The sequence below is a fragment of the Caloenas nicobarica genome, chromosome 28 (genome assembly GCF_036013445.1).
Source record: "Caloenas nicobarica isolate bCalNic1 chromosome 28, bCalNic1.hap1, whole genome shotgun sequence".
Taxonomy (NCBI): Eukaryota; Metazoa; Chordata; class Aves; order Columbiformes; family Columbidae; genus Caloenas; species Caloenas nicobarica.
The window spans coordinates 554,405-568,869 of record NC_088272.1 but is presented as its reverse complement, the minus strand read 5'-3'; the positions used below and the strand labels follow the sequence as shown (position 1 = coordinate 568,869).

Genomic DNA, 14,465 nt, shown 5'->3' with positions numbered 1-14,465 from the left:
TCAGCCCCAGGTTTACCCGGGGTTAGTTCGACATTAATCCTGGGTTAATTTCGTGTTAATCCTAATTTAGTCCCGGTTTAATATTGGTTTAGTCCTGTTTTGCTCCTAATTTAATCCCGATTTAGTCCTGGTTTAATCTCAGGTTGTCTTAGTCCCAGGTTAATCTGAGGTTGGTTTGACTTTAATCCTGGGTTAGTATTGAATTAGTGCCGTGTTAATCTTGGGTTAGTTCCGCATTAATCCCCAGTTAATCCTGAATTACTTGCAGGTTAATCTTGGGTTAGTTCTCCCCTAATCTTGGGTTAATCCTGAATGAGATCCTGAGTTAATCTCGTCGTAGTCCCGGGTTGATCTTGGGTTCGTTTGACCTTAATTAATCCCAAATCAGTCCTGGTTTAATCGTGGTTATTCCCGCTTTAATCCCAGGTTAATCTCGCTTTAGTCCTGGGTTAATCTGGTCTTGGTTCTGCCTTAATTTGGGATTAATAGTGAATGCTTGCGGCCTTAATCCTGAGCTAAATCTTGTCTTAGTTCCAGGTTCATCTTGGGTTGGTTCCACATTAATCCTGAATTAGTCCTGGCTTAATCTTGACTTAATTGGGGGTTAATCCTGAATTAGACCCCGAGCTAATCTCGGGTTAAATTTGTCTTAGACCCAGGTTAATTGCGGGTTAATTAATCCCGATTTGATTTCGGGTTCATCTTGAGTTAGCTCTACCTTAATTGTGCCTTAAGACTGAATTAATCCCGGGTTAATCCTGGGTTCGTCCCACCTCAGTCTGGGGTTAATCCTCAACTGCTTCATCCCGGTTTAAACCCGAATTCACTGCTCGTCCCCCCTTTGTCCCTTGGATGTTAATCCCGGCTCATCCCGCGTTAGTCCCGGGTTTCATCCCGGCCTAATCCTGACTCGGTTGCATCCAGTTTTAAACCCGACTTTGTCCCGTGCTAAACCCCGTTTAAGCCTGTGTTATTGCCCTGTTAAACCTGGTTCAAACCCGCGTTAAACCCGGTTAAATCCCGAGTTAATCCCTGTTTAAACCCAGAGTTTCTCCCCCTAGTAAACCCGGTTTAATTCGCCCTCAATCCGCCTTCGACGCCAGGTTAATCCCGTTTCAACCTCACGTTAATCCCGGGTTAAACCCCCAGTTCCTCCCCTATTAAACCCGGTCTAATTCGCCCTTAATCCCAGTTTAATCCCGGCTTTTCCCACCTGTCAATCACCTCCTTGGCCCCGCCCCCCCCCCAATTAATTAATCCCCCTTCCCGGGACCAATTAATTAATTTAATCCGCTCTGCTGATTAATTAATCAATCCAGGGACCAAGCGAGTTAATTAAGCGCCGCTTCGTGACGATCGGTAATGAGGGGGCGCGGCCCCTCCCCCCTCCGCCTGTGATGAGTCAATTAAAAGCGTTAATTACCCTTAATGAGCGTCGGGTGTGATCGCTGCGGGGGGGGGGGGGGGAGTTGGGAACCCAGGCGTCCGGGTGAGGCCCCTCCCCCCACCCCCCCCATATCCCATCAGCCTTCGCGAAAGGGGGACCCAGGCGTTCGGGAGGGGACCCAGGCGTCCGGCCGGACGCCTGGGTCCCCTCCCGAACGCCTGGGTTCCCCCCCCCCCGAACGCCTGGGTTCCCCCTTAAAGGGGTGGGGTGGGGGGGAGGGGAGGGGCGGGGGGAGGGGCCGGGGTGGGGGAGGGGCTGTTTTCGGCAAAGACAACTGAAGGTGGCAGGTGGGTCCCGAACGCCTGGGTCCCTTGGGGCACTCCTGGGTCCCCTCCCGAACTCCTGGGTCCCTTGGGGCACTCCTGGGTCCCCTCCCGAACTCCTGGGTCCCTCCCGAACTCCTGGGTCCCCTCAGGACACCTGCGTCCCTCCCGAACTCCTGGGTCCCCTCCCGAACTCCTGGGTCCCCTCCCGAACTCCTGGGTCCCTTGGGGCACTCCTGGGTCCCCTCCCGAACTCCTGGGTCCCTTGGGGCACTCCTGGGTCCCCTCAGGACACCTGGGTCCCCTCCCGAACTGCTGGGTCCCTCCCGAACTCCTGGGTCCCTTGGGGCACTCCTGGGTCCCCTCCTGAACTCCTGGGTCCCTTGGGGCACTCCTGGGTCCCCTCCCGAACTCCTGGGTCCCTTGGGGCACTCCTGGGTCCCCTCCCGAACTCCTGGGTCCCTTGGGGCACTCCTGGGTCCCCTCCCGAACTCCTGGGTCCCTTGGGGCACTCCTGGGTCCCCTCCCGAACTCCTGGGTCCCTCCCGAACTCCTGGGTCCCCTCAGGACACCTGCGTCCCTCCCGAACTCCTGGGTCCCCTCCCGAACTCCTGGGTCCCCTCCCGAACTCCTGGGTCCCTTGGGGCACTCCTGGGTCCCCTCCCGAACTCCTGGGTCCCTTGGGGCACTCCTGGGTCCCCCCCGAACTCCTGGGTCCCTCCCGAACTCCTGGGTCCTCCCCCCTCCCCCCGAACTCCTGGGTCCTCCCCCGGACGCCTGGGTCCCTTCGGGACACCCGTGTCACTCCCGGACGCCTGGGTTCCTTTAATGGGGTGGGGCCCGAACGGCGGGGTCGCTTGGGGCACGCCTGGGTCCCTCCCGAACTCCTGGGTCCCTTGGGGCACTCCTGGGTCCCTCCCGAACTCCTGGGTCCTTCCCAGGGGTTTTGGGGTGGAGGGGTTCGGGGTGACCTTTGACCCCGCCCCTAAAGGTCATGGAACCGCATGAGGCCCCTCCCCCCGAGGTGAGAAAACGGGGGGATTTGGGGGGAAAAAGGGAATTTGGGGGAAAATTGCACAATTTTGGGGCGAAGTGGGGGGATTTGGGGAGAATTTGGGGGAAATTGGGAAATCAGAGGGAAATTGGTGAAATTTGGGGGGAATTTGGGAATTTGAGAGGAGATTTGGGGGGAAATTGGGGAAAAAAATTAGAGGGAAGTTTTGACGGAATGCGGAAATTGGAAGGGATTTTGGGGAGAATTTGGGGGGATTTGGGAAATTTGAGGGGAAATTTGGGGAAATTTGGGAAATCTGAGGGGAAATTTGGGGGGAATTGGGGGAAATTTGGGAAATCTGAGGGGAAATTTGGGGGGAATTGGGGGAAATTTGGGGAAATTTGAGGGAAAATGGGGGAGGGGATTTGGGGGAAATTGCGGAATTTGGGGGAAATTGCGGAATTTGGGGGGAAATTGGCAATTTTGGAGGAAAATGAGGAAATTTGGAGCAAAATTGGGGAATTTGGGGGAAAAACGGGGCATTTGGGGATGAAATTTGGCTCAGAACAGAGAATTTGGGGGGTGAAATAGGGAATTCAAGGCAAAACGGGTGATTTTGGTTGGAAATGAGTGAATTTTGGAGAAAAATGGGCAATTTGGGGTCAGAAAGGGCCATTTTGGCCAATTTTGGCTGATAAATGTGGAATTTGGGGTGAAAATCGTTGAATTTGGTGTAAATCTCATTAATTTTCGAGCAGCAGGTGCCAATTTTGAGGTAAAACTTGATAATTTTGGGGCAAAAAAGGTTCAATTTTGGGGGGAGAAGCAGGGAAATTGGGGTAAAAATTGTTAAATTCGGGGTAAAACTCATGAATTTGGGGGAGGAAAGGGCTGATTTGGGGTAAAAATCGTTAATTTGGGGGTAGAAAGGGCCAATTTGGGGGGATAAATGGGGGATTCGGGGTAAAAATTGTTAATTTTGGCACAGAAGGGGCGAATTTTGGGGTAAAAATTGTTAATTTTGGCACAGAAGGGGCAAATTTTGGGGCAAAAATTGTTAATTTTGGCACAGAAGGGGCAAATTTTGGGGCAAAAATTGTTACGTTCGGGGGTAAGAATCGTTAATTTAAGGGCAGAAGGAGCCAAATTTGGGCAATAAGCCCCTAAATTGGGTGTAAAATTTCTGAATTTTGAGGCAGAAAGGGCCAATTTTGGGGGGGGACAAGTAGAAAATTCGGGGTAAGAATCGCGAATTTTGGGGCCAACTTTGGGCGAGGAATGCGGAGCTCGGGGCGAAAAACTTTGGGGCCGTGGCGGGGCGGGTTTCTGGGGTCGAAACGGTGTAATTTGGGGTCAAAACCCCGGAATTTGGGGGCGGAGCCGGCGGCTGAGAGCGGCGCCTCCCCCAGCAGGGGGCGCTGCTGGACACGCCCTATGGCGCCCTGCGGGTCACGTGGGCGGGGTCGCCCCGCCCCTTCCGCCCCGCCCTCCTCACCTTCCCGGATGTCGGACACACCTGTGAGTGCCCCGCCCACCCCCGGATGCCTGGGTTCCCTCTTTTTGGGGCACTCCTGGGTCCCTCCCGAACTCCTGGGTCCCTTTTAAGGGGATTTTTAGGGGGTTTGGGGTCCTCCCGGATGCCTGGGTTCCCTCTTTTGGGGCACTCCTGGGTCCCTCCCGAACTCCTGGGTCCCTTTTAAGGGGATTTTAGGGGGTTTTGGGTCCCCCCCGATGCCTGGGTCCCCTAATCTGGGGCACTCCTGGGTCCCTCCCGAACTCCTGGGTCCCTTTTAAGGGGATTTTAGGGGGTTTTGGGTCCTCCCGGATGCCTGGGTTCCCTCTTTTGGGGCACTCCTGGGTCCCCCCCCGGACTCCTGGGTCCCTCCCGAACTCCTGGGTCCCTTTTAAGGGGATTTTAGGGGGTTTTGGGTCCCCCCCGATGCCTGGGTCCCCTAATCTGGGGCACTCCTGGGTCCCCCCCCCCGGACTCCTGGGTCCCTCCCGAACTCCTGGGTCCCTCTTTTAGGAGGCGTTTTAGGGGGATTTTAGGGGGTTTTGGGTCCCCCCGATCGCCTGGGTCCCCTACCTTGGGGCACTCCTGGGTCCCTCCCGAACTCCTGGGTCACTCCCGGACACCCGGGTCCCTTTTTTGGGGGGTTTTTAGGGGGTTTTGGGTCCCCCCGGACGCCTGGGTCCCCTACTCCGGGGCACTCCTGGGTCCCCCCGGACGCCTGGGTCCCTCCCCAGACCAGACGTGCTTCGCGCCGCTCTTCGCCCACGAGGAGATGCAGGAGATCGTCCGCAACTTCCTATTGGTCCACGTGGACCCGCCCGGCATGGAGGACGGGGCGCCGCCCTACCCGCCCGGGTGCGCGACCTCTGACCCCTGGGCCCCCCCAGTTTGGCCCAGTGACCCCCAGTTCACCCATTGACCTCGTTGAACCCCCAACTTGCCCCATTGCCCCCCAGTTGGCCCATTGCCCCCCAGTTGGCCCATTGACCCCCAGTTGGCCCCATTGACCCCCAGTTGGCCCATTGCCCCCCAGTTGGCCCCATTGACCCCCAGTTGATCCCAGTTGGCCCCAGTTGGCCCCATTGCCCCCCAGTTGGCCCCATTGACCCCCAGTTGATCCCAGTTGGCCCCAGTTGACCCCATTGCCCCCCAGTTGGCCCCATTGCCCCCCAGTTGGCCCCATTGACCCCCAGTTGATCCCAGTTGGCCCCAGTTGGCCCCATTGACCCCCAGTTGATCCCAGTTGGGCCCATTGCCCCCCAGTTGACCCCATTGCCTCCCAGTTGTTCCCAGTTGTTCCCAGTTGGCCCCATTGACCCCTAGTTCACCCCCCGTTGATCCCAGTTGGCCCCATTGACCCCCAGTTCACCCCATTAACCCCCAGTTCACTCCATTGTGCCCATTGACCCCATTGCCCCCCAGTTGCCCCCATTGACCCCACTGCCCCCCCATTGGCCCCATTGACCCCACTGCCCCCCATTGACCCCACTGCCCCCCCGCTGACCCCATTGACCCCACTGCCCCCCCATTGACCCCATTGACCCCACTGCCCCCGTTGACCCCACTGACCCCCCATTGACCCCACTGCCCCCCATTGACCCCATTGACCCCACTGCCCCCCATTGACCCCACTGAACCCCCATTGACCCCACTGCCCCCCATTGACCCCACTGCCCCCCCGTTGACCCCATTGACCCCACTGCCCCCATTGACCCCACTGCCCCCGTTGACCCCACTGACCCCCCATTGACCCCATTGACCCCACTGCCCCCCCGCTGACCCCATTGACCCCACTGCCCCCCATTGACCCCACTGCCCCCCCGCTGACCCCATTGACCCCACTGACCCCCCATTGACCCCACTGCCCCCCCGCTGACCCCGTTGACCCCCCTGCCCCCCGTTGACCCCACTGCCCCCCATTGACCCCACTGCCCCCCCGTTGACCCCACTGACCCCCCATTGACCCCACTGCCCCCCCGCTGACCCCATTGACCCCACTGCCCCCCGTTGACCCCGTTGACCCCACTGCCCCCCCATTGACCCCACTGCCCCCCCGCTGACCCCTCGGCCCCGCCCCCCCCAGGTACCAATACCCCTCATTGGACCAACTGGCCGAGCTGCTCCCATTGGTCCTCGAGCACCTCAAGTGAGTTGGGGGACGGGGTCGGGGGGCTGGGGGGGCGTGTCACGTGACCCCGTGACCTCTGACCCCCCCTCCCCCCCCCGCCCCATAGCGTGGCCACCATCATCGGCATGGGGGTGGGGGCCGGAGCCTTCGTATTGGCCAAGTTTGCGGTGAGTGCCGTGGGGCGGGGACTTGGGGGGCACTTCTGGGGCGCTGTGGGGCTCTGTGGTCCCTATGGGGCTCTATGGTCCCTATGGGTCCGCATTGGGCTCTATGGTCCCTATGGGGCTCTATGGTCCCTATGGGTCCGCATTGGGCTCTATGGTCCCTATGGGTGCCCACTGGAGCCTATGGGGCTCTATGGTCCCTATGGGTCTGCATTGGGCTCTATGGTCCCTATGGGGCTCTATGGTCCCTATGGGTCCGCATTGGGCTCTGTGGTCCCTATGGGGCTCTATGGTCCCTATGGGTCCGCATTGGGCTCTGTGGTCCCTATGGGGCTCTATGGTCCCTATGGGTCCCCATTGGGCTCTATGGTCCCTATGGGGCTCTATGGTCCCTATGGGTCCGCATTGGGCTCTATGGTCCCTATGGGTGCCCACTGGAGCCTATGGGGCTCTATGGTCCCTATGGGGCTCTATGGTCCCTATGGGTCCGCATTGGGCTCTATGGTCCCTATGGGGCTCTATGGTCCCTATGGGTCCGCATTGGGCTCTATGGTCCCTATGGGGCTCTATGGTCCCTATGGGTGCCCACTGGTCCCTATGGCCCCCACTGGTCCCTATGGCCCCCACTGGTCCCTATGGGTCTCTCCCCGCAGCTCGAGCGCCCCCTGCAGGTCGAGGGTCTCGTTCTCGTCAACCTGGACGCCAAGGCCCGTGGTTGGATGGATTGGGCGGCGCACAAGGTGGGCGGGGGCACCAGAGGCTCCTATGGGTCCCTATGGGTCCCTATGGGGCTCTCTGGTCCCTATGGGGCTCTCTGGGTCCCTCTGGGGCTCTCTGGGTCCCTATGGGTCCCTATGGGTCCCTATGGGGCTCTCTGGTCCCTATGGGTCCCTATGGTCCCTATGGGTCTCTCTGGGTCCTATGGGTCCCTATGGGGCTCTCTGGTCCCTATGGGTCCCTGTGGTCCCTATGGGTCCCTATGGGGCTCTCTGGTCCCTATGGTCCCTATGGGTCCCTATGGGTCCCTATGGGTCCCTATGGTCCCTATGGGGCTCTCTGGGTCCCTATGGGTCCCTATGGGTCTCTATGGGTCTCTCTGGGTCCTATGGGTCCCTATGGGTCCCTATGGGGCTCTCTGGTCCCTATGGGTCCCTATGGGTCTCTCTGGGTCCCTATGGGTCTCTCTGGTCCCTATGGGTCCCTATGGGGCTCTCTGGTCCCTATGGGTCCCTATGGGTTTCTCTGGGTCCCTATGGGTCTCTCTGGTCCCTATGGGTCCCTATGGGGCTCTCTGGTCCCTATGGGTCCCTATGGGTCTCTCTGGGTCCTATGGGTCCCTATGGGTCCCTATGGGGCTCTCTGGTCCCTATGGGTCCCTATGGTCCCTATGGGGCTCTCTGGTCCCTATGGGTCCCTATGGTCCCTATGGGGCTCTCTGGTCCCTATGGGTCCCTATGGGTCTCTCTGGTCCCTATGGGTCCCTATGGTCCCTATGGGGCTCTCTGGTCCCTATGGGTCCCTATGGTCCCTATGGGGCTCTCTGGGTCTCAGCGGCCCCGTCTCCCACAGCTCCTGGGCCTGACGGCGTCGACCAACGAGCTGATCCTGGGGCACCTGTTCAGCCAGGTCAGGGCTCGGGGCGCTGGGGGCACTGGGGGGCGCTGGGGGGCACTGGGGGCACTGGGGGGCACTGGGGTCGCTGGGGGTCACTGGGGGCACTGGGGTCACTGGGGCACTGGGGGTCACTGGGGGTCACTGGGGGTCACTGGGGGGCACTGGGGGCACTGGGGTCACTGGGGGCACTGGGGTCACTGGGGGTCACTGGGGTCACTGGGGGGCACTGGGGGCACTGGGGGCACTGGGGGCACCGGGGGCACTGGGGGGCACTGGGGTCGCTGGGGGGCACTGGGGGCACTGGGGGCACTGGGGGGCACTGGGGGGCACTGGGGGGCGCTGGGGTCACTGGGGGGCACTGGGGTCACTGGGGGGCACTGGGGGGCACTGGGGTCACTGGGGGCGCTGGGGGGCACTGGGGGCACTGGGGTCACTGGGGGCACTGGGGGTCACTGGGGGCACTGGGGTCACTGGGGGGCACTGGGGTCACTGGGGTCGCTGGGGGCACTGGGGGTCACTGGGGTCACTGGGGTCACTGGGGGTCACTGGGGGTCACTGGGGGGCACTGGGGTCACTGGGGGTCACTGGGGTCACTGGGGTCACTGGGGGCACTGGGGGCACTGGGGGCACTGGGGGTCACTGGGGGGCACTGGGGGGCACTGGGGTCACTGGGGGGCGCTGGGGGCACTGGGGTCACTGGGGTCACTGGGGGCACTGGGGGGCGCTGGGGTCACTGGGGTCACTGGGGGCACTGGGGTCACTGGGGGGCACTGGGGTCACTGGGGGCATTGGGGGTCACTGGGGGCACTGGGGGCACTGGGGCACTGGGGTCACTGGGGTCACTGGGGCACCGGGGTCACTGGGGTCACTGGGGTCAGCGGGCGGTCACGGCCGGGCAGCGGTTGGACCCGGTTCGTCCTGCTCTGCAGGCGGAGCTGGCGCTGGCCCCGCCCCCCGTGCGGCGGCTGCGGGAGCGGCTGGAGGGGGCGCCCAACGCCGGGCTGCTCTGGGCCATGTACAACAGGTGCTGCCTGGGCTGGTTTGGGCTGGTTTGGGCTGGTTTGGGCTGGTTTGGGCCGGGGGAGGGGCCGCCATGAACTGGGAGACACTGGGATGGTACTGGGGGTTACTGGGGCTTACTGGGATGTTACTGGGAAGGGCTCTGGGGTGACTGGGAGGGACTGGGGGGTCACTGGGATGAACTGGGAGGGACTGGGAGGGAACTGGGATGAACTGGGAGGGACTGGGAGGAAACTGGGATGAACTGGGAGGGACTGGGAGGGAACTGGGGGGTCACTGGGATGGACTGGGAGGGACTGGGAGGGAACTGGGATGAACTGGGATGTTACTGGGAAGGGCTCTGGGGTGACTGGGAGGGACTGGGGGGTCACTGGGATGAACTGGGAGGGACTGGGAGGGACTGGGAGGGAACTGGGATGAACTGGGAGGGACTGGGAGACACTGGGGGGTCACTGGGATGAACTGGGAGGGACTGGGAGACACTGGGGGGTCACTGGGATGAACTGGGAGGGACTGGGAGGGCACTGGGATGAACTGGGATGTTACTGGGAAGGGCTCTGGGGTGACTGGGAGGGACTGGGGGGTCACTGGGATGAACTGGGAGGGACTGGGAGGGAACTGGGATGGAACTGGGGGGTCACCAGAGAGGGGGGGTCACCAGTCCACACTGGTTTACACTGGTCCGTACTGGTTTACACTGGTCCGTACTGGTTTATACTGGTCCGTACTGGTTTACACTGGTCCGTACTGGTTTATGCTGGTCCGTACTGGTTTATACCAGTCCGTACTGGTTTACACTGGTCCATTCCCAGCCGCGGTGACCTGGGCCTGGAGCGAAGTGGGACCAGGACCCTGCGGTGAGTGACCTTTGACCCCTGACCAGTGCCTCCCAGTTCAAACCAGTGACCCCTCTATGGCTCCCTATGGGTCCCTATGGGTCCCTATGGGTCCCTATGGGTCCCTATGGGTCTCTATGGGTCTCTATGGGTCCCTATGGCCTCTATGGGTCCCTATGGGTCTCTATGGTCTCTATGGGTCCCTATGGTCCCTATGGGTCCCCATGGGTCCCCATGGGTCCCCATGGGTCTCTATGGGTCCCTATGGGTCCCTATGGGTCCCTATGGGTCTCTATGGTCCCTATGGGTCCCTATGGGCCCTATGGGTCCCTATGGGTCCCTATGGGTCTCTATGGTCCCTATGGGTCCCTATGGGCCCTATGGGTCCCTATGGGTCCCTATGGTCCCTATGGGTCCCTATGGGTCCCTATGGGTCCCTATGGTCCCTATGGGTCCCTATGGGTCTCTATGGGTCTCTATGGGTCTCTATGGGTCTCTATGGGTCCCTATGGGTCCCTATGGTCCCTATGGGTCCCTATGGGTCCCTATGGGTCCCTATGGTCCCTATGGGTCCCTATGGGTCTCTATGGTCCCTATGGGTCTCTATGGGTCCCTATGGTCCCTATGGGTCCCTATGGGTCCCTATAGTCCCTAAGGGTCCCCATTGGTCACTCTGGCCCCGCCCCCCCAGCTGCCCCGTCCTATTGGTCGTTGGCGACGGGTCCCCCCATGAGGACGCCGCGGTGAGTTGACCTCTGACCTTGGACCCCCCCCACCCCCGAGGTCACCTGACACCGCGGCCCCAGTCACGTGACGCCGCCCCCTGCAGGTCGAGTGCAACGCCAAGCTGGACCCCACCCAGACCTCCTTCCTCAAGGTGACCTCTGACCCCTGACCTCTGACCCTCCCCACCCTGACCTCTGACCCCCCCCCGTGACCTTTGACCCCCCACAGATGGCGGACGGAGGGGGGCAGCCCCAGATCTCCCAGGTGAGGACCGGGGGGTGGGGGGGGGGTCAAGGGTCAAAGGTCACGGGGGGCCAGGGGTCACGTGGGGATGGGGTCGTGGGGGTCAAGGGTCACGGGGGGTCAGGGGTCACGTGGGGGTCAAAGGTCATGGGGGGTCAGGGGTCACATGGGGATGGGGTCGTGGGGGTCAAAGGTCATGGGGGTCAGGGGGTCACGTGGGGGTGGGGTCGTGGGGGTCAAAGGTCACGGGGGGTCAGGGGTCACGTGGGGATGGGGTCGTGGGGGTCAAAGGTCACGGGGGGTCAGGGGTCACGTGGGGATGGGGTCGTGGGGGTCAAAGGTCACGGGGGGTCAGGGGTCACGTGGGGATGGGGTCGTGGGGGTCAAAGGTCATGGGGGTCAGGGGTCACGTGGGGATGGGGTCGTGGGGTCAAAGGTCACGGGGGGTCAGGGGTCACGGGGGTCAAAGGTCACGGGGGCGGCTGGGGGGGGGGGCAATGGCATGGCCCTGACCTTGACCTTGACCTTGACCTCTGACCCCAGCCGGCCAAGCTGACCGAGGCCTTCAAGTACTTCGTGCAGGGGATGGGCTACAGTGAGTAATTAGCGCTTGTTAGCGCCCTCGTTAACACATTGACACCCCCGGGGGGTAATTAACACCCTCCAGGGCTAATTCAGACCCTACGGGGGGTAATTAACACCCTGCAGGGGCAATTAAGACCCTAAAGGAGGTAATTAAGACCCTACTGGGGTAATTAAGACCTAAAGGGGGTAATTAAGACCCTAAGGGGGGTAATTAAGAATCTAGGAGGTTAATTACCAAGGGGTAATTAAGGGGTTTGGGGTAATTAGTGAGCCCCGGGGTTAATTAGGGGGTCGATTAGGGGTTAATTGGGGGCTTAATTTGGGGTTAATTAGGCAGTCAGTTAGGGGTCCATTAGAGGTTAATTAGGGGTTTAACAGGGGTTAATTAGGGGGTTGATTCGGGCTTAATTAGGAGTTAATTAGGGGTTAACTGGGCTTATTAAGGCGGTCAATTTGTGGTTATTTAGGCGTTAATTAGGGGGTTAATTTGGGGATAATTAGGGGTTGGGGTCAATTGGGGTTAATCAGGGGGTTTATTAGGAGTAATTAGGGGTTAATTATGGCTTAATTAGGGGGTCTCTTGGGGGTCGATTAGGGGGCTAATTAGGGGTGAATTAGGGGTTAATTAGGAGTGAATTAGGGGTGAATGAGGGGTTAATTAGGGGTGAATTGGGGTTAATTAGGGGTGAAATGGGGTTAATTAGGGGTGAATTGGGGTTAATCAGGGGTCGATCGGGGTTAATCGGGGTTAATCGGGGTTAATTGGGGTTAATTGGGGTTAATTGGGGTTAATTGGGGTTAATTGGGCAGTCCTCCCCGTGCCGGAGCGCGGGCGGCGCCGGGGCTCAGGTAGGGACGATGACGTCATCGGCCCCGCCCACCCCACGAGTGACATCACTTCCCCCCGCGTGACACACGTGTGGCGCCATTAACACACTGGGGGGACTGGGAGGGACTGGGATGAGCTGGGATGAACTGGGATGATACTGGGAGGGACTGGGATGATACTGGGAGGGACTGGGATGATACTGGGGTGATGCTGGGATGAACTGGGATGGACTGGGATGGACTGGGAGGAACTGGGATGAACTGGATGACAGTGGGGTGATACTGGGAGGGACTGGGAGGGACTGGGATTCACTGGGATGAACTGGAAGACACTGGGATGGTACTGGGAGGGACTGGGGTGATACTGGGATGATACTGGGATGAACTGGATGACACTGGGATGATACTGGGAGGGACTGGGATGAACTGGGAGAGACTGGGATTCACTGGGATGAACTGGAAGACACTGGGATGGTACTGGGAGGGACTGGGATGATACTGGGGTGATACTGGGAGGGACTGGGAGGGACTGGGAGACACTGGGATGAACTGGAAGACACTGGGATGGTACTGAGAGGGACTGGGGTGATACTGGGGTGATACTGGGAGGGACTGGAAGACACTGGGGTGATACTGGGAGTCACTGGGAATCAGTGGGAGTCACCGGGATGAACTGGGAGGGACTGGGAGGCACTGGGGTGATACTGGGATGGTACTGGGGGGTCACTGGGATGAACTGGGAGGGACTGGGAGACACTGGGGTGATACTGGGATGGACTGGGAGGCACTGGGATGATACTGGGGCGATACTGGGATGAACTGGGAGGGACTGGGGGGTCACTGGGGTGAACTGGGGTGATGCTGGGATGAACTGGGAGGGACTGGGATGACACTGGGGTGATACTGGGATGAACTGGGAGGGACTGGGATGACACTGGGGCGATACTGGGAGGCACCAGGGCACAACCGGGACTCACTGGGATGAACTGGATTGAACTGGGATGAACTGGGAGCGGCCCCGGGGGGCGTGTCCCGGGCAGGGGGCGTGGCCCGGGCAGGGGGCGTGTCCCGGCAATGGGGGCGTGGCCCGGCCAGGGGGGGGCGTGTCCCGGCAAGGGGGCGTGTCCGGCCAGGGGGCGTGTCCTCATTGGCTCCTCCCCCAGTGGCCGCGGCCACCATGACGCGACTTTCCCGCTCCCGAACCGCCTCCCTCTGCAGCGTCACTTCCGGCGGGGGCGGGGACGGCGAGCGGGGGCGGAGCCGAACCCTGTCACGTGGCAGCCTGGGGGGCGGGGCCGGCAAGGACACGCCCCCTCCGCCCTGAGCCCGGGAAAACCCCCGGAACGGCCCCAAAATGCCCCGAAACTGCCCTGAAATGGCCCTAAAACTGCCCCAAATGCCCTGAAACTGTCCCGAACTCCTGGGTCCCTTTGGAGGGGGGGAGGGTTCCCCGGACACCTGGGTCCCTGCCAAGCTCCTGGGTCTCTTGGGGCACTCCTGGGTCCCTCCCAGAACTCCTGGGTCCCTCCCTTGAGCCCTGTGACCCCCCGTCCCGAACTCCTGGGTCCCCAACTGCCCCGAAATCCCTGACACTGCCCCAAAACTGCCCCTAAATTCCCCCACCCCTCCCCCAAAATGGGCCCCCCCGCCCCCAATCCCACCCCATGGACCTGCCCCCCCAAATTTTGGGACCCCCCCAACCCCCCCCCCCAAAATCCCAACCCCCTCCCCAAAAAACCTCCCCCCCTCCAATTCCCCCCCAACCCCCCCCCAACTATTTAGGATCCCCCAAAACCCCCTTAAACACCCCAAAATCCCACCCCCCTCCCCAAAAAACCTCCCCCCCTCCAATTCCCCCCCAAAATTTTGGGACCCCCCCCAACCCCCCCCCAACTATTTAGGATCCCCCAAAACCCCCTTAAACACCCCAAAATCCCGCCCCCCCCCCCCAAAAAACCTCCCCTCCTCCAATTCCCCCCCCCCCCCCAAATTTTTGGGACCCCCCCCCAGACCCCCCCCAAATCCCCCCATTAACCCCCAATTAAACCTCTCGTTCACTCCAACCCGCGACCGCCCATTCACAGAACGGGTGCGGGAAAGCGGA

General features: G+C 60.8%; 1 protein-coding gene across 3 annotated transcripts; it reads left to right on the top strand.

The window, feature by feature from the left end:
* The first annotated feature begins 1,666 nt into the window (after window positions 1-1,666).
* On the top strand, window positions 1,667-14,308 carry NDRG2 (NDRG family member 2). Of its 3 annotated transcripts, none has more exons than XM_065653070.1 (15): window positions 1,667-1,734; window positions 2,702-2,734; window positions 4,117-4,222; window positions 4,952-5,072; window positions 6,301-6,363; window positions 6,452-6,512; window positions 7,163-7,249; window positions 8,079-8,135; window positions 9,053-9,147; window positions 9,956-10,000; window positions 10,671-10,722; window positions 10,809-10,856; window positions 10,934-10,969; window positions 11,492-11,543; window positions 13,525-14,308. In XM_065653070.1, the coding sequence occupies exons 2-15, from the start codon at window positions 2,705-2,707 to the stop codon at window positions 13,683-13,685; spliced, it is 1,014 nt and encodes a 337-aa protein (XP_065509142.1). In that variant the 5' UTR covers window positions 1,667-1,734; window positions 2,702-2,704; the 3' UTR covers window positions 13,686-14,308. The 3 variants fall into 3 exon arrangements, with proteins under 3 accessions (XP_065509142.1, XP_065509141.1, XP_065509140.1); XM_065653069.1 differs by having other exon boundaries at window positions 4,114-4,222; XM_065653068.1 differs by lacking the exon at window positions 1,667-1,734 and having other exon boundaries at window positions 2,611-2,734; window positions 4,114-4,222.
* Window positions 14,309-14,465: the final 157 nt, after the last annotated feature.

Excerpts from the sequence above, each read along its gene's own strand:
- NDRG2 (XM_065653069.1), top strand. The coding sequence starts at position 2,705 with ATGGAACCGCATGAGGCCCCTCCCCCCGAG. Across the intron at positions 6,364-6,451 it reads TTGGTCCTCGAGCACCTCAA|CGTGGCCACCATCATCGGCA; the intron begins GTGAGTTGGGGG and ends CCCGCCCCATAG. Across the intron at positions 10,723-10,808 it reads CCCCCCATGAGGACGCCGCG|GTCGAGTGCAACGCCAAGCT; the intron begins GTGAGTTGACCT and ends CGCCCCCTGCAG.